The sequence below is a fragment of the Eubalaena glacialis genome, chromosome 3, assembly GCF_028564815.1.
Source record: "Eubalaena glacialis isolate mEubGla1 chromosome 3, mEubGla1.1.hap2.+ XY, whole genome shotgun sequence".
NCBI classification, from domain to species: Eukaryota; Metazoa; Chordata; class Mammalia; order Artiodactyla; family Balaenidae; genus Eubalaena; species Eubalaena glacialis.
Window position 1 is genome coordinate 162,709,469 of NC_083718.1, and position 25,110 is coordinate 162,734,578.

The 25,110-nt window shown below is 42.9% G+C and overlaps 1 protein-coding gene across 5 annotated transcripts; it reads right to left on the reverse strand.

Annotated features, from left to right (window-relative positions):
* Positions 1-30: 30 nt before the first annotated feature.
* Positions 31-24,909, reverse strand: CAP1 (cyclase associated actin cytoskeleton regulatory protein 1). 5 transcript variants are annotated; one of them, XM_061184433.1, is made up of 13 exons: positions 24,809-24,909; positions 12,821-12,942; positions 12,093-12,196; positions 10,344-10,421; positions 8,115-8,258; positions 7,928-8,013; positions 6,099-6,204; positions 4,745-4,922; positions 2,830-3,014; positions 2,525-2,648; positions 2,284-2,366; positions 1,823-1,966; positions 31-1,202 (listed from the first exon to the last, which is right to left on the reverse strand). In XM_061184433.1, exons 2-13 carry the CDS (start codon positions 12,930-12,932, stop codon positions 1,119-1,121), a joined length of 1,428 nt encoding a protein of 475 aa, XP_061040416.1. In that variant the 5' UTR covers positions 12,933-12,942; positions 24,809-24,909; the 3' UTR covers positions 31-1,118. The 5 variants fall into 5 exon arrangements, with proteins under 5 accessions (XP_061040416.1, XP_061040418.1, XP_061040414.1 ...); XM_061184435.1 differs by having other exon boundaries at positions 12,093-12,193; positions 24,791-24,902; XM_061184431.1 differs by having other exon boundaries at positions 24,791-24,902.
* Positions 24,910-25,110: the final 201 nt, after the last annotated feature.

Consider the following 25,110-nt stretch of genomic DNA (forward strand, 5'->3'; position numbering starts at 1 on the left):
TCTGTACAGCAAATATACATAAATACTAAGCAAGTTTGGTATTAATTTTATTCTATTTTCTGTATAACTTTAGGTACATAAAGGTTCATTTCCGCAGGCCTCAGGAAATGGGTAGAAATCACAGGACAATCTCTCTTCCCACCAAAAAAAGTTGCATATTTTGGTAAAGTGTTTGTCCTAGAGGAAGAACTGAAATTTACATTAGCAATGCTGTGCAAGATTTTTACACAAGACCTAAAACCAGCCTGCAGTGGAGATTTTAGTCCTCTGTTCAGGTGCCCAGACAGAAGCCAAAAGCTGTTGAGCATGACAGGGCAAAGGAAGCAATGAAGACGGATGATGGGCACCCAGCATGGAAGGAGAAAGAGAAGCCAGATTCCTGGGAATGGTGTGGTTTCCCTTTTTTTAAGTCATCTCTGTAGGAAGGTGCTGGGCAGGGGCCCCAGAGAGAGGAAGGGTCCAAGACTCCTTTAGCTGGCCTGGGTGCAGGGCACCACCACAGCAGCTAACACAGGACAACCTACTATCTCAGGTTCGGGCAGATGCAGGATGGAATGCAGAAGAAAAGGAATGCTTACAGGAAATCATTTTGCTTGGAATGCTAGATGGCCAAGCTTCAGCCTTTGGTCCTGTGCAAACCCTTGCCTCACTTGTCAATAGTGAAAATTAGTTTAAGTTAGAAGAACCAACTAGGATCACACCAGCTTCTGCTACCTTCACGCTCATTGTTAGAAAAAGATTAACTTGTGTGAACATTGTGATCTGTTAATTCCTGGGGACTACTTTATCCTTCCCCAAAGACTACTTGTTGGTCAAATAACCCCAAAGGCTGAAAGCTAAAACACACCTGTCCCGATGTGCAGTTCCTTAAGAATGGACTGGCTGTATGGTTGAGCTGATACGGAAAAGCTGCGCCTTCCTGCCGAAGATCAGAGACCTGCTATCCCACCCCAAATCTCAGCCTGAGGTATATTTCAGTGAAGGCAGGTAGCTGTGCTTCTCAAAGCAGAGAAGCAGTTTAAGAGCAGAAAGGTAGAGGAAATCTAAAAAAGAACCATCTTGATACAGATTTATCCCACGGTGTGAGGGAGAGGGCAAAGAACCCAGTGGCACTTCGCTTATCCAGCAATTTCTGTCACTGTGGTGACCAACTTCCGCCCATTCCATACGGTCTTGAACTGCTCAGGGACTGGGAACTCATTCTGCAAATAAAGAAACAACAGGTTTAAACCCAAGCTAGGCAATACACTGGGGTTAATTAAATCTTAACTTTCAATGCTTGCTTGCACTAAACTGAGAGCAAGTAGGATGTCATGAGAGAGAAACTGAATCCACCTGAGAGAGCAAGGCTGTGGAACTGGCAGCGCCACATCTGCTAGACCACCTCCCCCACCGCTGACAGTGAAGGAGCAGCGCAGTGTAGGAACGAGAACTAAGGCTCCAAAGCTAGACAGGTGTAGGTTTGAGTCTGTTTCTTACTGTTCACTGATCAGTGACCTTGCAGACTGTTAAACCGCCGAGGCGTAGATGGGAATGCGCATGGCTTCGTGGCACCAGCTCAACAGGGTGCTGTGATTCAATCCCATTCCTTTTTGACTACCCTGAGCATCTGCTCTGCCTAAGAAAGGCAGAAACCACCCTCCTTCGGGGGTCTACTTCGTGGGACTACCTCACGCGTCTGTGTGCCTGAGGTGCGCACCGCTGGGCTGCACCCGCTTGGTGCAGAGTGCCCATCAGCTGCGTTGGAAGACTTCTCCTCCAACGCAAGTCTTCAGTCCCTTCTGATTTCAGATCATACTACTAAAGAGATCAAGGAACTTACGAAGTCATCGCCCTCTGTAGGAATGAGGACATTCATCTCAGAAGATTTGGCACTGACTATCTCACAATCCAGCGAATTCTTGCTCAGGTAAACGTGGCAGCCATCTGTTTTGTTGATGGAAATGGTTGGCACTTTACCCATTACCTGCAGGGGAAACCAAGAGCACTGAGTCCCAGCAGCCAGGAGAACGAGTTAGCTGTGGGAAAAGCTTTCACTGTTTCACGGGATTACATGAAAAACTCACAGGTGTACAACAGATACTGGATACTAGGGGCGGGTGAGAATGGGTACTGGAAAGAGCTCGTGATAAGGGCCAACTTCTTTTCCTGCCACATCCAAAGCAGCTCAGCTTACAGACACTGTAGAGTCAGATTCCCACCACAGCAACATCTGTGAGTCGGCTGTGTCTCTTTCAATTAATTCCTCAGGGACTAAAGGAAGGAGCCAAGATATCAAGTTACCTGAACTTTGACATCCCTACTATTGATTATCTCCACAATGCCCACCACGTCATCGAACACCAGACCGAGTTTCTTACAGTTATCTAGGAGAAGAAAGGGAGCGGGTCAACAGTGTAACTTCAAAGGAAAGTACTCGATTTAAGAATTAAGAATTTAAGAATCTCTAGAAATAGGGTAGGTATGGTTCCAGCCCTCTCAAGCTCTAGGACAGAGCCTGCCTAGGTCAACAACAAGAACTCACCTACTGTAATGGAGTTAATTTTGCCCTTGATTTGCAATGTTGAGTTGACACACTTGAATATGTAAGCCACCTGTTTCAGCTCTGTGTCATCTATCACCAGGTTGGAAACATTCTCCTGATTTTCCTGTTAAAGAGATACCCCTTTTAGGAATCTCATCATTAAGCACATGCCACCCCAAAACACAGACTATGCCAAACTTTCATTCTTGCAATCTAAGCCAGAACCCTGTACTCATTTGGCTGTGCTCCGTTTAACCGCTTTGTCCCCACTCCTTGTTCCCCCAGTCCTGGCATTTTTAACTCACCACTCTCCACTTCTTGCCCTCCAGTTCAAGTAGAGCTGGCTCCTTCTTTGTGACTGGTTTGGGGGAAGGACTGACTACTGGTTTAGATGCTGAGAATGGTTTGGGGCCACTTCGTACTGGAGCACTCTGAGTCTTCAAGGCAGGGTTCTTGTGAGTCTTCAAGTCATCAGATACATGTTTCAGGGCTGTAAGAACAACAGCTGCCTTGTTCCTGTCCTTCATACCAGGGCTTTGGGCTGAGGCAATAACCAACTTCTGCTATCAGAAGTTAAACTGACCCTTAAGAAAAAATTCAAAGCCCAAAACCAGCGCCTTTGAGATGTTCTCTCACACACAGCTTTGGAGAAGCACTTTTATAATTTTTCTTCTACCCCAAGATTAAATTATAAAGTTCCACTAAAAAAAAAAAAAAAAAAGTGGAATGTGTGTGTATGGGGGGATGGGTCTGTAAAAAGATCTAGAAAGACACATACTAAGTATCAGTATATACTCACAAAATACGTATGTAGTTTTTAAAGCAACAGAGGAAGAAAAAGTAGTATGTGATAATAAAGAAAATTTGGTAAAAGGAAAAAAAACCTCACCCACAGCTAACCTACGATCCCCAATCAGTGTTAGCATTTGAAACTCCCCTTCCAATAATTTTTCTATTCATAGTTGTTTTTTATTTAGATATAAGCATGCACACTGCTAAGAAATTTGGTTTAACCAATTAACACAATAAAAATTTTCTCAAGTTAACCTATAGTTTCTAACAATATCTTTTTTGGGGGCTTCTCTGGTGGCTCAGTGGTTAAGATCCGCCTGCCAATGCAGGGGACATGGTTTCGAGCCCTGGTCTGGGAAGATCCCACATGCTGCGGAGCAACTAAGCCCATGCGCCACAACTACTGAGTCTGCACTCTAGAGCCCGTGAGCCACAACTACTGAGCCCACATGCCACAACTACTGAAGCCCACGCGTCTAGATCCCGTGCTCCGCAACAAGAGAAGCCACCGCAATGAGAAGCCTGTGCACCGCAACGAAGAGTAGCCCCCGCTCTCCCCAACTAGAGAAAGCCTGAGTGCAGCAACAAAGACTCAACACAGCCAAAAATAAGTAAATAAATAAATTTAATAAATAAATAAAAATATCTTTTTTTTTTAAGGAAAAACATTCCATAATCACCCTCAACAGGCTGACACATGCCTTGCTTATGGACACGGCCCAATCTATATAACCAATACTGGCGTTTTAGCTCCACCACTCCTAAACACTGCATGGTTCACTGCAGAAAAAGATTTAATGGCTGCATAGTATTGCGTCAAGAGGAACACGCCACAGTTAACCACTTCTCTTACAGTGGGATATACAGGTTGTTACACCATTTTTAGCTACTGTGAATAACAATGTATAAAACTTGTTCTTTCAGTGTTTTTATAGGTAGATTCCTAGGAGAGTGCTGTATAATTTAGACTTCCACCTACTGTGTATAAGGGTGTCTACTTTCTCTACACCAACATCAGGTCATTCTTACGCAAATTTTCCATATGACTAATATACACCCTCTGAGGATGTGAACCACCCCCTCCACGATGACCTCCTAAAGAGACCGCATGGTAACCTGGAAAAAGCTCTGGGGAAAACTGCCGGCACCATGTCTTGGCACAACAGGGTAGCTACTCTGTATATGCCCCTTAATATTAAATCACTTTCCTCTGGGAAGAGAGATTCCCCCAACTATAATGATCCATTTTCAATTTCCATTTGAGCCAGCTCTGCTATCCCTTCAGGCAACCTGAAGGAATGTGACACCCCAAATGAATCTCCCATATACAAACCACGGTTCTGGTTTACAGACTGTCAGGTCTCTAGTTGGTAAGTTCTTGCCAAAACAACTTATTTACCAACTCTTCTTGCCAAAGCATTCACTTACCATGTGTGATGCTCTCCCCCTGATTAATCTGTGCAAACAGTGCTGAGCGTGAAGCAGACTCATCTGAGCCTGAACTGGTGGGGACTTGGGGGGGAGGTGGGCCTGGTGGGGGGGGAGGAGGACCCGATCCAGCAGAGGGTCCCGATGGCAATCCACTCAGTTCTTTTGCCACAGGCCCCTGGAACAGTAAGTGCAGGTAACACAATCAGCCTCTCTTCCCCTCTGTACCATCCCCAATAGGGCCCTGCATGTGTCCAAGATACATGGGGTACCCACTGTGGCCCTTGATGCAATGATTAATGCTCCCTACCCACACCCAACTTGGCTTTATTCCTTCTCACCCTTTCCCAAGGATCCAACTCAACTCCATTTTTCAACCTTCACATTTTTCCATTGGCCTCTACCTAATTCCAGCTCTGAACCTATAGTTCTAAATACATACTTAGCGTGTCACTGGTACCTCAGACTCACAAAGTCCAAGACTGATTTCACCATCACACCCATGTCTCTATTTCAGTGAGAGATATTATCATCCAAGCTTGACCGTTCAACCTTCTTTGAGTCTTCCAACCCCCTCAATCTCATTAAATCAGTTTATTACCTTGGTTATATCTCATTCTTTTTTGTACCAGCCCCTAGCACCATGAGCACTTCCATAGTCTGAGCATAAGCCCTTACCCCTAACCTATATACTAAGACTCTTTTAAGGACAAATAGGATCATTATCACTCTCTTGCTCAAATACCTCTGATAGTTACTTATCACCTATTACAAAGTCTAAAAGTCTCAACTACCTTCCTTTCCAGCCTTTCCTCCTAAATAGGTGACTCTCTCTCCTTATTGAAGCCAGATGACCAATCTCTACATTTACTCTGCATTTACTTTAAGCTTTGCTGTTTACTAGTATTCCCATTTCCCCCACTTCTGTCCTATACCTGAAAAGTCTCAGAGTACACCTCTTCAAAGTACAGTCTCTCCCAGTGAGAATCATTCTTCTCGTCTTCATACTCTGTAGTGTGTACCTTTATTATAGCACTTAGCTTGGTGATTTGTAGTGGGGTTTCGTATCTGTATTTTTAAGCTTCTTGAGGGTTGGCACAGTGTAACTCATTCATCTATCTCTCCTCCAGCCCAATCACTGTCCCTGACCCATGTTTACTGACGCTGAATAGAACTGACTATTCCTTCTCTGACCTTTGCTTTCTTTACTCTTTTTTCCCCTTTCCTTCTCTCCTTTTTCTTTCTACCCTCCACTGAGAAGACTAACATTCCTTCTTAGACCTTGGTAGTGCTAAAGTCTAAGAAACCTGTAGATCCAGTTCTGGAGGGATGAAGGGAGGGGAGGAGCACTCACCGTTTTGCTCCAGGCCAGTCCAGTGCTATGGAACTCCTTAATGTAAGCCTGCAGCTCTGTCCATATACTCAAGTAAGCTCTGACCCAGTCCACATGCTTCTTGTCCCTGGGAGAATTAAAGAAGAACTCATCACAGACAGGCAGGGTACACTACAACAGTGATTCCAGATCCCCTCCTATCTGTGAACTCACATCCTCTTGCCTGTGGCGTTTCTTAGGCTCTGCTCAACGGCAGCTTTTCTATCGTAACTGAGCTTTCCTTCTTTTTTTGAACCTATTCTCTTACCCTAATTAGACCAAAGTCCATACGGATAGGGACTCCAGATTATATCTTTCTATCTCTTAGAGCAGTATTCCTCAAACTTTTTTTAAAAGTAGCAACACCACTATTTCAATGTAGACCTTAGGCAGAACCTAATATACAAAACTGATAAAAGCAAACATTCCGTGCATGAAGCCATGCTACAGAGGTCTCTCGAGCATCACTGTGGATCTCTAGGACTCCAAGAAACTCAACTGCCTTATAGCATAATGCCTTATGTCAAAAATATGCCCTCCTCCTAAGAAATTAAAAATAAAAACTTCCCGTTAGGAGGAAATAATCAGTATTAAATTATAGAAACAGCACTGTACTATAGTTCAAGTATCCTCTCTCTCTCTTTTTTTAATTTAAAAAAAAAAATTAAAAAAAATTTTTTTTGGCTGCGTTTGGGTCTTCGCTGCTGTGCATGGGCTATCTCTAGTAGCAGCGAGTGGGAGGCTACTCTTCGTTGCAGTGCGTGGGCTTCTCATTGCGGTGGCTTCTCTTGTTGCAGAGCACCAGCTCTAGGCGCATGGGCTTCAGTAGTTGTGGCATGCGGGCTCAGTAGTTGTGGCTCGTGGGCTCTAGAGAGCAGGCTCAGTAGTTGTGGCACATGGGCTTAGCTGCTCTGCGGCATGTGGGATCTTCCCCGACCAGGGATCAAACCTGTGTCCCCTGCATTGGCAGGTGGATTCTTAACCACTGCGCCACTACGGAAGTCATCCTCTCTTCTTATACATTATTAGCTGGAAGAGTTTATGATTGTTTAGCATAAAGCCTAATTTCCTCAACTGTAAATTGCAGAGTATATGGTGGAGTATAATGAAAACACTGTGATGCTTAATCCCAGGTTACTGGAAGGATCAAGGAGCGGCCTGGTGTTCTGGGACATTTTTCACCCACATGAAGGCTTAATCCTTCACAGATGTTGGTTAACTGATGATGGACGGAAGAAAGGAAGGGTTTGGAGAGTTATGCAGCTAAGTAACAGCTGCCTGCGGTCACTCCAGCTCAAAACCAGCAATGGAGAAGTAGGCACTGGTGTACATGTGTGGTTGGACGTACAACAATGACTCCCCTTATGCAATACCTGCAGTGGTCAGGCAGCCTTCATCTCACTTTATCTGACCACGTGAATAGTCAGGGTCATTTTCTAGTAAATCTTACTGAATCTTTTGTAACTGGGCCAGTTAGAAGTTTTCAACAAAGGAACAAAATCTTGACCACATAGGCAAATAAAAGGGCATTAGTCCATTTTACCTCCTAAACCTGGAAGGGTAAGGATGAGAAGACTCAAAAGTCCTCTACAAACCCTGGAGAAAAAGCAGAAGAGGAAACAGAAACACTTCCTGCTTGCTTGCAAATACAGCTGCTATGAGCCAATATCTATCAAACTTTCCAAAAAGCAGCCCTGAGATAAGAGAACCAACACAGCAGCCAAAGGCAGTCTTAACTTAACCCAAAGCACTACTCCAGCAAGTAACCAGCTGGGTTTGTCCTTTACCCCTTGAGGACAGGCTGGACTTACACATCTTTGTACTCCTTGAGGACTCGGTTTGTATAAAACATGGCAGCATCATTCATTTCCTTCACATAGGGACCAGGCTTGGGAGACTAGAAAAAGAGAAGCTGTCAGTGACTTGGGGCCTCTCCAGCCATATCTCCTGGCCTCTTTCAATCTGTCCCTTCCCTCCCATGGAAGCTGTGCCGCTCACCATAGCCACCCAGCCCAGGGCCTGGATACTTTCGCTGACACCTGACAGGTGATTGAACAACTTGCTGCCTCGGTTCTTCTCCCGAAAGGTTATCACTTCTTGGATCTGCTCGGAGATGGGTGCCAACAAATCGGAAAGCTTATTCTAGAAAAAGATGCAAGAAAAGACTGAGGTTAGTTTATTTTTATAAAAGCCTTTATGTTGCTCAACTCTGATCCTCAAGGCAAGAATTCTTCACGAACTACAACAAGCATGCAAATAAACTCTGTATTTATCTTGCAAAGATTCAAATGGCTACAATACTGCTCATCATCTCACTCTCCTTAGACAGTTCTAACTCCCCAGGCTGGATTTTGTGGTTCTTCATGATCAGGACCCATACTCCAGCTGTACCACAAAATTCTACCATTTCTGCCACTTGCCTCTTTTCTGTCCCACTGACAGGAGACACTAGTTCATTTCTGGGCTCCTCTTTTTCCATCTATCCATGTGCTCCTCTGCGTCATGAGGGACAGCACTCCACCAACCACACCGGCCTCCTACAGCATCTACCGTCAGCATAACCAATTCTGGCACCTTATCACACACCAGCACAATTTATTAATGGACCCATGTAAACATGCTTTTCTTTGTCATTGATTCTTCAAGGACAAGGGCTTTGTCTTAGCCCTCTTTTATAATCCGTATAGCCCTCAACACGTTGCTAGCCATACAGCAGCTGCTGAGAAGAGATCTGTTGAATCAAATGCAATTAGAGGGCTTGGCACTTGAGCAGACAGCTTAGCAAAATGGATGAATCTTGTGTTCCTGTGTTTTCATCCTTCATCCGAAGCTTGGTTTCCTGAACATCTCATTTCTCAGATCTTAGCATGAGAACAGTCTAAAGCAGGAGTCGGCAAACTTTCTGTAAAGAGCCAGACTGTAAATATTTCAGGCTTTGCAGGCCATACGGTCTCTGTTGCTATTTTTCAACTCTGCCGTTGTAGTGCACAAAGCAGCAACAGACAATATTTAAAAGAATGGACATGGCTGTGTTCCAAAAAAAACTTCATTTAAAATAGGTGGGGCTTCCCTGGTGGCGCAGTGGTTGAGAATCTGCCTGCCAATGCGGGGGACACGGGTTCGAGCCCTGGTCTGGGAAGATCCCACATGCCGCGGAGCAACTAAGCCCGTGAGCCACAATTACTGAGCCTGCGCATCTGGAGCCTGTGCTCCGCAACAAGAGAGGCCGCGATAGTGAGAGGCCCGCGCACCGCGATGAAGAGTGGCCCCCACTTGCCGCAACTGGAGAAAGTCCTCGCACAGAAACGAAGACCCAACACAGCCATAAATAAATAAATAAATAAATAATATTAAAAAAAAAAAAAAAAAAAAAATAGGTGGCAGGCCAGATTTGGCCTGCAGACTACAGTCTGCCAATCCTCGATCTAAAGCAAGGGAAAGATAATAATGTCTCAGCTGCCTGATTTGTTGTGGAAAGTGTGGGCTTGGAAAAAAGGTCTAAACCTTTTTTAGAAACAAATAGTTAAAACAAAATGCTTTAACTATTCGAGACAGATTAAAAATTAGAGTCTAACATATTTAACATTATCTTACGCTATTTTTACATTATTTAGGCATGCCAAGGGTTCACAGGTTTTAATACAGCATTAGTAGGAAGACTTATTTTATTAGCCTTCTGCCTAGGAAAGCCAAATGCAAAAAGAAGAAATGAAACAAAACTAAAATGTTTGGCTCTGAGAAAAATCTAAATTTTCTCTAATTTATTTTCATACTTGTGGCAGCATAAAATCTTGAGGTAGGAATAAAGTTAAAGAGAGATGCCTAACCACTGAAGGGTGAGGGGAGAAGCAGTACTTTAGGAGTTTTAGGATCTCCCCAGCAGCCTTACTAAGCCCACCCATAGTGGAGCAAGAGAACCACTCTCTAGGTCCCAAAGGGCATAAGGGACAATATGATGAATTTGGGCTAAGAATGTCTATTGAGAGAACCAGCAAAGTCCCAGGGATAACTACAGTCTTAAGTAAAATGACAGAAAAAAAGCCATTAGAGCCCAATAAATATATACTCAATGGCACAGTCCCATAGTGGCGCTTAAAATCTGACTCTCCCTCTGGGACTTGGTGTGAACATACATGAGCCTAGTAGGTCTATCTTAGCATGTTGTGATAGCTTAGCAGAAAGCTCTCAACCTGTCCTGTGCATCAAACCAACTAGTAATGAACTTACGCCTGCTGGCTTCTGGCATTGAGAGGCTGTAACCAAGAGCGCTCGTTCCAACTTCAGACCCGTGTGGACCATCTCCGCCTGAAAAGGAGAGGAAAGGAGAAGAACCAGCTATCAATGACACTTTACAACTGGAGAGGTCCTGGTAAGAATAACCTGAAACCTCCACTTCCATGTACTCTGGTAGCAACCCAGGCACTTCACGTTGATTTCTTCAAGTACTCCTGATTCTTGGGACTGATGGCAGACTAATATATCATTGTTCCTGCTGGAACTAATCAGGGATATAATCCAGAGTTGGAAATGAAGATAATTGGGGCTAGCTTTCGATGAAGTCAAGTCAGCAACTGAACATGCAGTGCGATATGAAGTGCACTGAAAATCCCTCTTACTTCCCATCACCTCCCCTGCCCTCCCAAATCTGTTCTCAAGAACTAGAGGTAAGAGTTAAAGCAAAAGCCTAAATTTATGCCTCAAATTCTCAAGGTATTTACTCCTCTGTGTTAAAGCTATTTTTCAAATGCTGGACCATGACCTATCACAGATAATTAAATCAACTTTGTGACCCCATAACCAGCACTTTATTAAGTGAAGGAGAATAGAATGAGTGCAATACATCAACTGGAAATTATTTCCAAAAAAAAAGTGCAACACAAGTAGCATAATGTGAAACTTATATCTTAGTTACAAATATGCATTTCTTTCTTTCTTTCTTTCTTTTTTTGGCTGCGCCATGTGGCATGCGGGATCTTAGTTCCCCAACCAGGGATCGAACTCATGCCCCCTGCAGTGGAAGTGCAGAGTCTTAACCACTGGACCACCAGGGAAGTCCCACAAATATGTATTTCTTACTGAAGGTCATGACCAAGAGTTTAAGAAACATGAGGCTATAAGCACTACAAATACAAAAATTCAAATCGAAGTCATATATTTTTTCTGGATTTGTATTTTTAAAATATAAAAGTAAAAAATATATATATAAAAGTGATACGTTTTAAAACCTTTTCAAATGTGACCTACTGTATAAAGTAAAAATGCAAGCCTCACACTCCTATCTAAGTCCCAGTCCCACTCTCTAGAGTTAACACCATTGCCAACAGATGGTATATAAGAGGCTCCAAATAGCTCTTCCAAAGATCAAGCAACCAGTTTTGCTGACGGGTCAGGAAGATCCTAAACATGGTTCTTGCTGACAAAGGATCACTTAGAAGACTAGCAGGAGGATTCTGGGTCTCAGAGAGAGAGACAGAGTAGGGGCGGGGGTGACAACGTGGGTAGCAGCACATGAAGGGAGGTTGGTGGAGAGGCACCTGTCATTGCCTACTTCACATTCTTACTGTGGGCTAAGTGTGAAAATAACTCACATTAGCATAGCTTTAGCATAAGTACCATGCTTAGTTTTATAAATGCTAAGTCATGATGATGACTCCTTTGAATAAGTCACCCCAGGCTTGGTTATATAACACACTGGGATCAGACTGGTAGCATGTTCTCACTACAAAGATGAACCAAGCCACGTTTTATGCACCAAGCAAACTATCTGTATAAAAGAAGCCCATGCGGAATATGTGATAAAAGCAGGGAGCCTGGAAAAACCTGAGGAAATGTTCCAGTGCGTGGACTGAGTTCCTCAGTGCAGGTAGAAGAGAAGGAGCCAGGAGCCTCTCAAGGGGCTCTTCAACCAAGGATGAGTAGGATCTGAAGAAAGCCACCAGTCCTTAAAAGAGGGAAAAAAGGGCCAAACCTCCTTACATGCTTCTGCACATCTCCCCCAATCTCTTTACTGATCTTGAGGTACTCTGCCACAGGACCGGCCAAGAGTGAGTCAAATGCTTGCACATATGGAGTCGTTCCTGCTGAAGACAGACACACCACGAAGAATTGGTCACACATCAGAAAGAGGATTTGTTAAAGGCACTTCCATATGAAAGCAGAGAGGCAAGGTAACACGTAAACAGAAGGCTGGAGCATGAGTCAGGAGCCTGTGTTCTAGCTCCAGAACCACCATTAACTTCTTGTGCGACCCTGGCTAAGTCCCCTTTTCTTGCTGAGCTTAATTTTCTTTATCAATAGAATGAAAATAAACAAAATGATCCCTCTCAAGGTTCCTTTTAGCTCTAACAATCTGATTCAATTGGGCATGTGCAAAATGGCCAATTTGCCAATCGTCTGGAGAGAGGAAATTTAATATCACTTGTCATTTGACTTATACTAGAGTCATTTTGCTAAAGAAAGAACAGGAAATATCACACAAGCAGGAAGTTCTCGTGTTAAAATAACTTAACCACAGGCCTTCCTGCACAAGTCACTTCCTCCCTTATCTGTTCACAGCAATACGAATTATAGGCAATGAATTTTCTAGATTAAACGTTTTAGGGAGTTAGCTCCAAAGGAAGGAATATACTGTGACAGAAGAATTTCCGGCCAGGACACCAAGTATTCACCACTCAAGGTATTCTGCTGGCTTGTATGCTGCTTACCTTTTGCAGCACCGTCTGCATACCCACAGTGCGTGCCAGAGGCCTGGGAGACTGCCTCCAGGCGGCCCACCGCTCTCTCCAACCTTTCTACCAGATTTTGCATGTCAGCCATAATGTAGCACCTGCTGAAACAGATCAAATGTCATTTGTTGTTTTAATATTACATAGAACCTAGGGAGAAAAGAAAAAAAGAATGCCCTGGGAGTGAAGAGGATGCCAATTCTGAGGAACAGAATCATTTTACAGTAAAATAAGATGGAAGATAGTCTAGCATATTTGCAAAATCATACAGACTTCATTAAGCAAAAGAACTACCCAGGAAACAGTGTTAACTGAAAGCAAATGCTTACTCATTCAAATACTTACTGAATATTTACTATGATATCATCAAATAAATATTTGTGTAAGAATTTAGAATTTACAAAGTACAGTCTCATATATTATCTCAGTTTAAGCCTCTCAACAACTATTTAGGAATGGAAAGATAACTACTATCCTCTCAGAGATAGGAAACAATTTCAGTGAAGTTAAATGACTTGCCTATAGTCTCACAGTTAGCTGGTAGGGAAGCCAGTCCTCAAATTCAAGCCTTCTGGCTCTAAGTTCTGTGTTTTTTCCTACAACATCCCACTGCCTACATATGGAATGCCCAAAACCAAGATGAATAGGGTATTTATCCTGCCCCCAATAACTTACAGTCTAATAGAGGAGACTTTACATGTGCACTAACAAGTAAAACAAATAGAAAAAAAAAATTAAGGTGACATAAGTTGTAGAGAGAATAACACAGGATTTCAGAGAGGGGAAGAATATATCAGCTGGAAGGATCAGATAAGGCTATTATGGCAAAGCTTCCAATTGAGCTGGGCTTCAAATGAGGGTGGGCAGGATCTGGATATGCAGCAGGGAAGGAGAACAGACACACCCAGAGAGCTTGTTACAGATCTTTCACAAGTGCCAACTTATCTGAACTAGCCTCATTCAATGTCTAATATCCTAAAGAAAGTAAGCTCCAAAAGAGAAGGGACATTCTCTGGTTTGTTTCCTAAACAAGTTTACCCTCTACCATCTAGACCACTACCTGGCAGGTAGAAGGTGTTCAATAAATATTTTAGAAGTTAATGAACCTGAAGTATAGTATCCCAGAACGCCTGAGAGACAAGGGTTCTGAAAGTTACCCACAAATATACATAAATGAGTGTTAATGTTATCAATATACATCGACATAAAGTGCTTTAGACTATAGGTGATCTCATAAAAATCAGTCAGTGTAATCACAATCAAAGACTTGACTTGGAGAGATTCCATTTCAAAGCGTTAATTTATTCAGGCAACTGAAGCCGAATGAACTCAACTCCCTTGAAGCCACCTAAAATGACCATAGCAATTAAAATTCCCTCAAAGACAGCGACATGACAGAATATCTCATTTAACACACATTGTCTTCCTTGTGGAAGACAGAAGCAATTCAAAAGATAAACTAAGGAAGACAATATCATCCCTGTCCATTCTTTTCCGTGTACAGGCTCTGATCTCTCAGAGCCCAGTGATTTGCCAGAGAATGTTGTTTAAAAAAGAATCAAGGAAAAAAATAAGAATGCGAACCAAATAAACCTTTCCATTCGCCGGCCTGAAGAGGTAGCAGAAGCCTCCAAATCTGTACTCTACTCAAAATGGAACAGACTATGGAGCAGACTAGAAGCATCCAATATACTCTCCCTTATGTTATGGCACAATCACCCAGATATCCAAACTGCTGCCCTGTTCATTCTGGGTACTATCCAGGGACAGACACATATAATCCACCGCACTCTGTAAATCCCAGGGGAAAAGGCAGTGACTGCAATAAACTCCCAAGCTACCTTGCATTAATAAATACCACCCATTCTGTTATAAAACATGTTCCTTCGGACATAATGGATGCTATAAGCTGCGGCCAATGTGAACATGGTAACACAGTACAAGCATCTCTGAAGGCTGCCAGGGTTCGTGAATACTTACCAATCTGAAAAGCTTAATAATACAGCTTCATGGATTTTGCTTCCTTCTTTTCCATCTTTTACTTGTACTTGTAAGCTTTCAATGCTAAACAAGCTATGGCTCTGCTGTTTAACTTAAGCAGAATGAGAAAAGACAAAACAGCTATCATTATAGCTAATCTCATTCCACCACTAATCAAATATAGGAGAACAGTTCCTAGTTTTTTGTTTTTGATGGGGGTGGAGTGAAATTTGAGATGTTATGGGAAAGAATGTCTAGAATTGAAGGACCAAAAGACACACCTTGTCTTATTCTTTATGTACGCATATTCGTTCTTTAGGTGGTCATGTCCACTCCAAAGCCGTCAACTACCATTATCGCGTTACTATCCAGTCCACTTGCTGAGGGATACCACCACAACCACCTATAGACTAACAACTCCCAGAGCAGTGTATCCAGCTCAGGCTATCCTTCTGGGATTCAGAATTTTAGATCCAGCTTCCACCTAGACATCTCTACCTGGATGTCCCAAAGGACATCTGAAATGTCCGAAACAGAACTCATCATCTTCCCTAGCACTGCTCCCACAGACTCACTGTCTCAGTAATCCAGCACTACCAGCAATCAAGATACTAACCTGGAAACTGTTAAGCAGTACAGTATAGTGGTTAAGAGCGTTGTTCTTTAGAGAAGTCAGAGAGACTGGGAGTTTGAATAGTGGTACTCACTGGCTCTGTGTCTGAGTGTTACCAAACTTTCTCAACCTCAGCTTCCTTATTTGTAAAACAGGAACAACAACAATATAAAATCCAAAGGGCTGTAGTGAGAATAAATGAGGAAATACATGTGGAAGTGACTGGCTCGCTCAGTCCTGAAAAATGATTAGGATTCCATAAACATTAACTAAATGATCTTCTTACTAATCTCATCAGTCATCAAAATCCATAGGCTCTATCTTGCATATCATAAATAGATGCCCCTTGTCTTCATCCTGATTGATAAAAATTCGGTCATCATGACTTTGCCTAGATTACTGCAATAACCTCTTCACTAGTCTCCTCTAATGCCAGTTACAAACCCTCTTTATCCATTCTCCTTATTACCACAGTGATTCAGAGTAAAGTCCAAGCAAGGGTTTCCATAATCTGGCCCTGCTTTATTTCCTACCACTCTGCCAGTTTTATCTCCTGCCACACCTTTCCTCAACATTCTACAGCAACCCAGAACTACTTGCATTTTCCAGAAAGAGTTATGCTTTCTCTCACTTTTGAGCCTTTACAGTGCTATCCACTCTGCTTGGTTGCTTTCCCTTCCCAACCTGTTCCTTTTCTCATAACTCCTACTGCCTTTTTCGGATTCAGCTAAGGTGTCACCTCCTCTAGGAAGCTTTTCCAGTTTGGTATGTTTTCCCTTCTCAATCTGCCCCCTCTCCAGAATTCCTACTGTCCATTCAGTCTCAGCCAAGGTATCACCTCCCCAAGAAGCATTTCCAATATGTGCTCCCACATATCATTGTGTACTTATCTCTACCACACATTTAACACACTGGTTTAAAATCATTTAATAGTCAACAGGCAATTAGTCACCCTACAGAAGAGACCATGTCTTGCCATTGTAATTCCAGTACTATAAACATGGTAGGCACTATAAATACAATAGGTTAATAAAGGTCCTTGGGAAAAATAAATACATAAGTGCCTTTACCCCCTCTCCCCTCAACGCAAGTCTGGCTATCTCCTCTCTGTGTCAAATCTGGGGAGAAGTGCGGGGGGCATTTCCCTTTCTTTAAAAAAACATTTTTTTTTTGCCTGTTTGTAGGCTCTAACAAACATTCCCATCTTTCAAATAAACGCTGCCTTCTTGGGCACAAATTAAATTGATATAGAGATCTTCAAACCAAGTGCCATAAGGCAGATAACCTTGTTTATTAGACGATATAATATTAATTAAAAACAGAACTCCTTTAGAGTTGTAGGTGCTTTATATCATCAAACTGCTGCTTCTTTTGAGACTTAAAATAATTCTGTGACGTATGTTATAAAGACACTGATCCCCATCTTTAGAATGAATAAACTGACAGAAGTTAAAAAGCTTGCTAGATATCAAACAACCGGTGGGGAGAGAACCTAGCCTTGAGCACAAATTTTCTGAGGCTCTTTTAAGCAATTAAGTGACTAACGGGTTCTTCACAGCATCCAGCCCCAGCTGTTTGCTGAGCACAGCACTGTGGGTTCAAGGTCTCTTTATGGTGTCTTTAGGCACATTATTAGCAGCTTTCAATTCCTCTGCTCTCAATTTCCTCTATGGAGGCCAATATTTTTTCACATTCAGTACAGATGACACATGTTTGGAAAGCAAATATTTAAAATAAGGTTTTTCCCAAGAATACAGAATTGCCAGAGCAGAAAACTATAGCTTTGCCTAATCTTGCTCCCTGCCATTTCTGACTGACAGTATCCAAGAACTATATGTAAGCCTCCGTAAATGAAGGTACAGATTCCCAACTATTTAAGCATTCATCATAAAAGCTTCAGAAGGAGAGGCCGTCCTAATTACCCAAGTCTAAATAAAACTTGGATTCAGGAGACCAAGGTTTGAGTCCCAATTCTGCCACATATCAACTGTGTAAGTTTAGGATAGTCATTTAATGGACCCTCACCTAGCACACAGAGATGTAAGGATCAAAGGAGTTGGTTTTACAGATGAGTAGTTACTTTGGGAGCCTTAAAATGCAGTTCAAATGTAAAATGTTATCGCTGCATACCATGTACTAGAATACAGGCTCCAGAAACATGGCAATTTATCCATTCTCCCCACCCCTGCTCCCCCAGCTGCCCCCACCCCCCAAATCTGCAGCACCTAGAACAACCTGGCACACAGAAGACACTCATAACATGAAAGTGCTTAGCATTGTGACAGCTACTGAAGAAACAGAAGACTCGCGGTCTCTGCCCTCTAGAAGCTTTCATTCTTATTGGGAAGGGCAATGCAAATGAAATGCCAATCGACTAAATACTGAAGACTATATTTTTTAAAGTTCTGTTAGAGATTAACTAATTTCATTTGGATTGGGAAAAGTTAAAGTTATCAGCTAATACAGTGGAGCTTTTTCTTTGCAGAATGTTGTATGATCCTGAATTATATAGTATAGATGACTACATGCTTGGAGAAGAAATCAATGAGGACTAAAGGTAGTCTCAGGAGGTTTCAGGAAGGAAGTGGGGCATTTTGAAGACATAGGGAAGACATTCCAGAGCAATCAAAAGCAAAGAGAGACCAAGAAGGCTATGTACAGAAAGTGTGAGAAGGTTAGCCCACATAGTCTCATGGGAAATAAGCAAGCTGGGCTAGGTTATGGAGGGCACTGAAACCTGGGCAATATTTGAATTTGATGTTGTGATAAATGTGAAGCCATTCAAGGGTTTTGAGAAAAGGAATAACGTGATGAAAGCAAAATTTTTACAAGTACTGTCTGATAGAATGGGTTTTCGGGAAAAAAATGGAAGATATTAGGGTCTAGGTTAGGTTGAAAGCTGTTCAACTAGCTGCAAAATAAAAAAGTGGTACTGTAAAAAATATTTTTGGTATTGCAAAGGAAAAAAATAATCACTTTTAGGCCGCTAAGTGACCAGCACCTGAATTAACAGTAAAATAGTTTTTCTACCCTGAGGGAGTCTAGCAGGAGCGACAAGGCTACCTTCCACTGAATCACTGGCTCTCAGGATCAGGAGGGAGTCTAGAAAGCACCATCTGATGACAGAACAGACCTTTCAACATTCTCAGCAATTAGTCAGGTAGCCTCTATTCAAACACCTTCAGTGTGGAGAACCCAAGACTTCTGGAGGCAGCCCATTCCATTCACACAGCTCAAAGTATTTAAAAGTTCTTCCTTATATGGAGGCAAAACCAGTCTCCCTGCAACTTCCACCCACTGATCTTGGTTCTGCCCTTGGAGGTCACACAAAACAACTGAGCATTAAACACAGAACAAGTATTAACTGTGTGGTACTGACTACTGAGTTACAGTAGCATTCAGAGAAGGGAGTCAAAGATGACTCCAGAGTTGCAAATCCAGGGGAGTAAGAGAATGATGACACTATAGGAAAAAACAGGTTTCTGGCACGTTCTAGCTAAGGCAAAAAGATGAGGTCAGTTTTGGATACACAGTTTGAACAGAAGATGAAGCTTCCAAGTGGGAATGTCCAGTAAATAGTTAGAAATGAGCTTGGGGAAGGATCAAGGCTAGAGATCAATGTTTACAAAATCATCAGCAAGGAAACGTCATAAAGTCATGAGACTGCATAGGCTTTTGGAGGGATATCATGCAGAGTGAAAAGAAACTAGGAGCTTGATTCTCCAGCAATTTCTTCTGTGGTCCGAAACCAAGCAAAATCAGAAATGGTCAGTGATTCCTGCCAAAGCTGCTTCATATTCTCATCATTCTAACAATTCAAGCAACCCAGTTCCTTCTGCCTGTCACTCAGAAGCAAATGGAACCAGGTTACTCCTGCAGTTCTTGCCTCTTCTCACCAGGCAATTAAGGCAGTGGAATGAATTTCTACTCATAAGAAGTTGCTATGCTTAAAATGTTTTCTACTTTGTCAGGTAGTTGTTCCTCTAAGTCATACCCTTAAGTAAAATCGAAAAGAAAGCAACTATACAAGTCACCCTGTATGCTACGGTAGCCCAACTGATCTGCTTCAAAATGCTTCTGTTGGCCTTTGCTTTGTAATTCTGTTCGCTAGATGTTATCCTAAGAAAATAATACTAACATGGGAAAACTGATAGGCATGAAGATGTTCAATGCCGTGTTAGCTTAGACTTCTAATTACAGGGGAAGAGCTAAATGCACTGTGGAAAAAGACCTGAAAAAGAACACAAAATTTACAGTATTTGTCATATTCGAGTGATGGAGTTTTAGACAATTTCCCTGTTTTCCAAAATTTTTTTAACATAGTAATATAATTTCTTTATAATAGAAGACAACAAAACAAAACAGCTCCACTTGGATATCTCTCCTAAGCTACCACTAAACTATAAGGCATTAGTTAGTTCTACTCCTAACAATATAGAAATTCTCATCACTAGGCTCTAACATGTTACAGAGCAAAATCTACACATGCTAATAGGATACTTACAAGTTGGCTGATTTAACCCAGAAACCAAAGAACAGACACCACTTTGCCCCAGTAAGATGCCATCTAAATCTAACCCAAATCAGGAGCCACTGTTCTTCCCCAAGCATTTGGTTTCTCTGATGAAACCAATGACATTTAGTGCCTGAGTCACTGCCACCTGAGGTTTAGATTAAAACAGAAAGAAAGGCCTGTATCCTGCGGAGGGAAAGAATTCTACCCAATATCAGCACTTGTCTCCTGACCATTAAACATGGTCCTCTATCTAAAATTCCAGGAGTGAGCAAAGCTAGTAATAGTGTACAAGCTGAAGTCAGACTTGAGAACTAGCTGTTTCAATGCTCTGGGGCAAATAGATAACTTTGTGTGGTCAAGGGTTCCCCTCTCTCTCACATTCAAGGAATATTACGAAAACTAACACCATAAAAGCATTCAGCAGGCATCTTTTATATTGTATAAGGAAAAACTGCATTGGTTGATTTCAACTGGTAGTTGCTGTAAACAGAACAGCATTTCCCATTCTCATGCATAAAGATAGATTCAAGGATGCCATTTGTCCCTAGCCATGATTCAGCTACAGCTAGAGATACGAAAAGATCTGCGACTGTAAGTCTATAATTAACTTAAGTGGAGGAATTTTAATGACCTCTGGAGGGAAAAAAATTAAAAAATAAACAAAAAAGCAAGCTCACTTCTTCCATTAAACATTTCAAATATAACTACTTTCCAGTAGAATAGAAAAATTTGATACAACAGGTCTGGTAATACAAGGCAAACAAAGCTGCACTGTAGCTGAGGAGTATTTTTAGAGTTGATGGTTTTTATTAGGTTTACATGATGGTATATCAAGAATAAATAGTTTCATGGTGAATGCAAGAGCTGCATTAATTTAAGGATGATGAAACTACAGTCGACCCTTGAACAACATGGGGGTACGGGCACTGGCCCTCACTGCAGTGGGAAATCCTCCAATAACTTTACAGCCAGCCCTCCATATCTGCCCGTACAAGTGGACCTGCGCAGTTCAAATCCATGTTGTTCAAGGGTCAACTGTACAACAATTTTATCAGTCAAAATAAATCCTGAGTAGCAACATCATAAAATACATCCAATGTAAAATAAATGATAATCCCTGTCCACTAAACCAAGCTGTCTAAATGCAGGCAAAGAAAACAGGAATTTATATAGCCCCAGTATAGGGGAAATATAAATCTGCTGACTTGCGCTGTCAACTAACACCAACCTCATTTCTAGTGAGGGCCTAAACAATGGCCTTTCTCTATTAAGATCATATCCTCTGAGGGAAAAAAAACACAAAAAGGCAAGTTCTTCAAGGCCCACCCAGAAATTCCTGGAATGAACAATAATTCTTGATGCCTCAGTGAAACCCATGATTTATTCCTTGCAAGGTACCCAGCGTTTATCATGTGCCATACACTGTACTAACCACGGCCATGGAGCCTGCCCTCAGAGAACTGAGTTGGAGAGATAAGACACCGCACAATCAGAGCTATGATACTTTCTCATGCACTGTTCTCAATCAGGGGCAATTTTGTCCTCCAGGAGACATTTGGCAATGTCTGAAGACATTTCTGGTTGTCACAGTTGAGGGAGTGCCCCTGGCATCTAACGGGTAGAGGCCAGGGATACTGCTGAAATCCTACAATGCACAGGACAACCCCACGAAATGAAGAATCACCTGGCCCAAAATGTCAATTATGCTGAGGTTGAGAAACCCTGTTCTAATGTAATAATGAGCAAAAGGTAAGTGCAAGAGGTACAAATAAAATGCTGATGTAATAGTTTAGGACTTTCTAAATTAGAATGTCACTCTGTACCACCCAATGAAAACTAAGATGAGGGTCTGACTGTGGAGAACTCTGTAAACTGGACAATAGAGTTTAGACTTGATGCTTTGGGAAAATGAAGCCAGTGAAGGGTTAACAAGATGAAAATGGTTCTTTTTAAAAGAGTAGTCTGGTTATGGTAGAGAAGCTGAAGTATAGATACAAAAGCCAGTTTAGTAGAAAGTAAAGAAAGAAACTGATGAGGACAAGTCAAAGGAATAATCACTAGGACTGGCTAAGATATAGCTTGAGGATACTCAGATTTCAAATCTCAGGATTAAATTTCAAACCAGAGGGTTCAACTTTCAATGACACTGCATTTGCTTGTTTAAGTAAAATGAATCTTTGACTCACCATACTTCACAGAAAACTGAAAGGAGGAAGTCACTTTTTAAAGGCTCAGTCCCTAGTTAAAAAAATAACTGCAACTAAACAAAGGTATATATAAGCAAGAAAAGGGGTGGAAAAAAAGTTCATCCTTCAGGTTGGAAACAAAACATTTTACAAACTGAACAGCTAACCTCCTCAAAGCAAAAATACACTCACTGAATCTTAACAATACCACCACTTTTGGTTTGCATGACAGGTTGTACTTGAGAAAGTACTTTCACAGTTACCATTTTATTTAAACTCCTCTGAAACATAAATTATGTCCATCTGATTGATGAAGTATTTCTGGGGAAGAAAAAGGGGGGAAATTCCAACAGAAATTTCTATATACTGGACAGCAGCAAGTCAAACAATTAGCAAAATACCAACCACAGAATAAATCCAAACGCATTCATACAAGGCATCAAAAGCCCTTCACAACCTGGCAGCACCTACCTTTTTTTTCTGGTCTTATCTTCTCCTACAAACCCCAGGCTCCAGTACTTCCCTGAACAATATAAACCCTCTCCTGCCTCCACATCTTTCTCTTGCTCTTTCTTCTAGTTGAGATACCTTATTAGACATCTTTGCTTAGATGTGCTGCAAACACCTCAAACTAAATATGTCCAAAATTCATTTTCTTTCCATGTCACCTCTCCAACTTAACCCTCCTCTCACAGTACCTATAACGGTGAATGGTGCTACCCAGTTCCCTAAACCAGAAAACCAGACAATCACCCTAGGCTACTGCTATATTTTCATTTCCATAAACAATCAGCCTTCAACTCTATGGATTCCATCTTTTTAATATTGCTCAAATTTGATCCCTCCTCTCCTTCCCATTCTCATTGTCTTCATGGTTCAAGCCATGTTCAAGCTTCCAAACACTGGTCTACTTCCCCATTATGTTCCTTCCCCCGTGCCAGGCTGAACTAAAACATCAATCTGACCACATCATTTTCCTAAATAAGAGCTGCAAAGCCTCCCCACAGCTTTCAGGGTAAGCTCCAAATTCCTTAGCATGGTTTACAAGGGCCTTCATATGTGATCCACCCCCACCCCACCCACTTCCTCCACTTCTCTGAGCATTACTGGAATTCCAGTCATGGTCTTTCACATGTCCAGATTCCATGTCCTTGCACTGGACCCTTTGGCTGGAAATCCCTTTTCCAGATTCACCATACGGCTAAACAAATCCTGCAGGACTTAGCCTCCCACTTCCTCCCCAAAGCCTGGAAAGCTGGCTCAGGTATTCCTCCTCTCGGAGCCCCGTGCTCACACACTATGACACTGTAAGCCACCCCTGATTTACTTGTCTGCCTCCTCCTCCACTCCATGAGAGCTACTGTATCCTTAGTCACCAGGGCTAGGTGCCTCATAGAACATGTGCCTCACAGGTATCAAGGGCTCAATAAATGGCTGGTGAATGATTAATGTGCTGGGCTGCCCCGGTTTTCACTTGAACAGGGATCCCTATAAAGAGCTTCAACTGACAGTTGTGATACTAACTTCTGCCCTAAGTTTCTCATGCTCTCTTCATTGAGCTCTTCATGCTTCGAAACTCATCTTAAACCCTGCTTCTGCAGAAGGGATTTTCCTGAGCCCCTCGTTACATACTGCCAAAGCACCCTGCTCTTCTTTCCTAACACTAATCACATTTATAATTATTTGTTAAATTCCCTGCAAACACTGTCAGCTCCGTGAGGGCAGGGTCTACCTTGTTTTGTTTCTGCCTTCCCTGGATATGGCAGAGTGCCTAACAAAGAATAAACACAATTTGTTACACTGAATTTAATCCTGTGAGGTGAGCAGAGATCTCCACTTAAAAGATGAGAAAAATCAGGCTCAAACAAGTTAAACAAAGCGCCTATGGCTACCGATGCTTGGCAGTGGGACCAGACCAAAACTGAGCCAACTGGTTTCACGTCCAGAAGTATGCAACACCTTCAACAAAGTTAACTCGGCTTTTCAGGATCAGAGCTATAGACTAGGAGAAAGGGGAGGCTCTCTGATTGCAAACACAAAAACCCGATCCTCTCTTTTTAAAAAAAATGCCCAGGCTTCCAAACAGGCTGCATTTTTAAAAAGTTCCAAGCAGCATGTAGCCTTTAACCTGCAACTGCCCGCGAGACGATACCTACTGGAAGACCACCGCAAGGTAGAGAGAGGTTCCTGGGAAATGAACGGGGGAAGGATCTGGGGCTGGTAATCTAAGGAACTGAGGTCTAGATTCCGATTGTTTCCCTCGCTCGCTATAAGATCTTGGACCAGCCTCCTCTCTCCGGGGATCAATTTACCCATCCAAGCAATGGGGGCGAGACCAGGGATAGAGAAGATTCTAAGGTCTCGGAGGTTCCTTTCAGTTAGAGCACCTTAGGAATCAGGCCTCCGCTGAGGCTGATGGCCAGAACCGCGAAGTCCAGCGGAAGGAGCCTCCCCAGGAGAGCCTGGCTCAGTTGGTCACCGCGGCCCCACCTTAAGAGACCGCGCCCAGGATCCCGGGTCGGCCTGAGGGCCCCGGAGCCGGCCGCCTCAGGGGGGCTCACCGCACGCGCCTAGGCCAGAAGGGTCATTAACAACGCCAGGGGCCAGTGGGCCGCGGAGGGGACCATAGTCCCTACCCCGCCGCGCACACTCACCTCAGAGATCTGCCTCACCTCGGGACTGAGATCAGCCCAACCGCTCTCCACTTCCGGCAAGAACCGCCCAGCAATCTTCGCGCGACCCACTTCCGGGCCCTCACTGGGCGCGGCACCCCCACCGGAAATGAACCGCCGGCCGAAACGCCGGCCCAGAGGAGGGACCGGGGAGGAAGTCTGGCAGCTCCGCTCTTGACTCCGCCCCCTATTCGCCACGCCCGGGAGAGAGTCCCCGCTAGCCTGGGAAAAGAGTCCCGCCCCCAAGGCGGGATCGACGGAGGGCGTGCCTAAGGCTAGGCCACGCCCTTCTATCAACTGCT

What these genes read in the sequence shown, in the direction of transcription:
- CAP1 (XM_061184433.1), bottom strand. Translation starts at nt 12,932, where the DNA reads ATGGCTGACATGCAAAATCTGGTAGAAAGGTTGGAGAGAGCGGTGGGC. An exon ending in GGGGAGATGTGCAGAAGCAT is followed by an intron (nt 10,422 to 12,092) that starts GTAAGGAGGTTT and finishes TCTCCTTTTCAG; the next exon opens with GCGGAGATGGTCCACACGGG. An exon ending in CTACAGAGGGCGATGACTTC is followed by an intron (nt 1,203 to 1,822) that starts GTAAGTTCCTTG and finishes CTTTATTTGCAG; the next exon opens with AATGAGTTCCCAGTCCCTGA.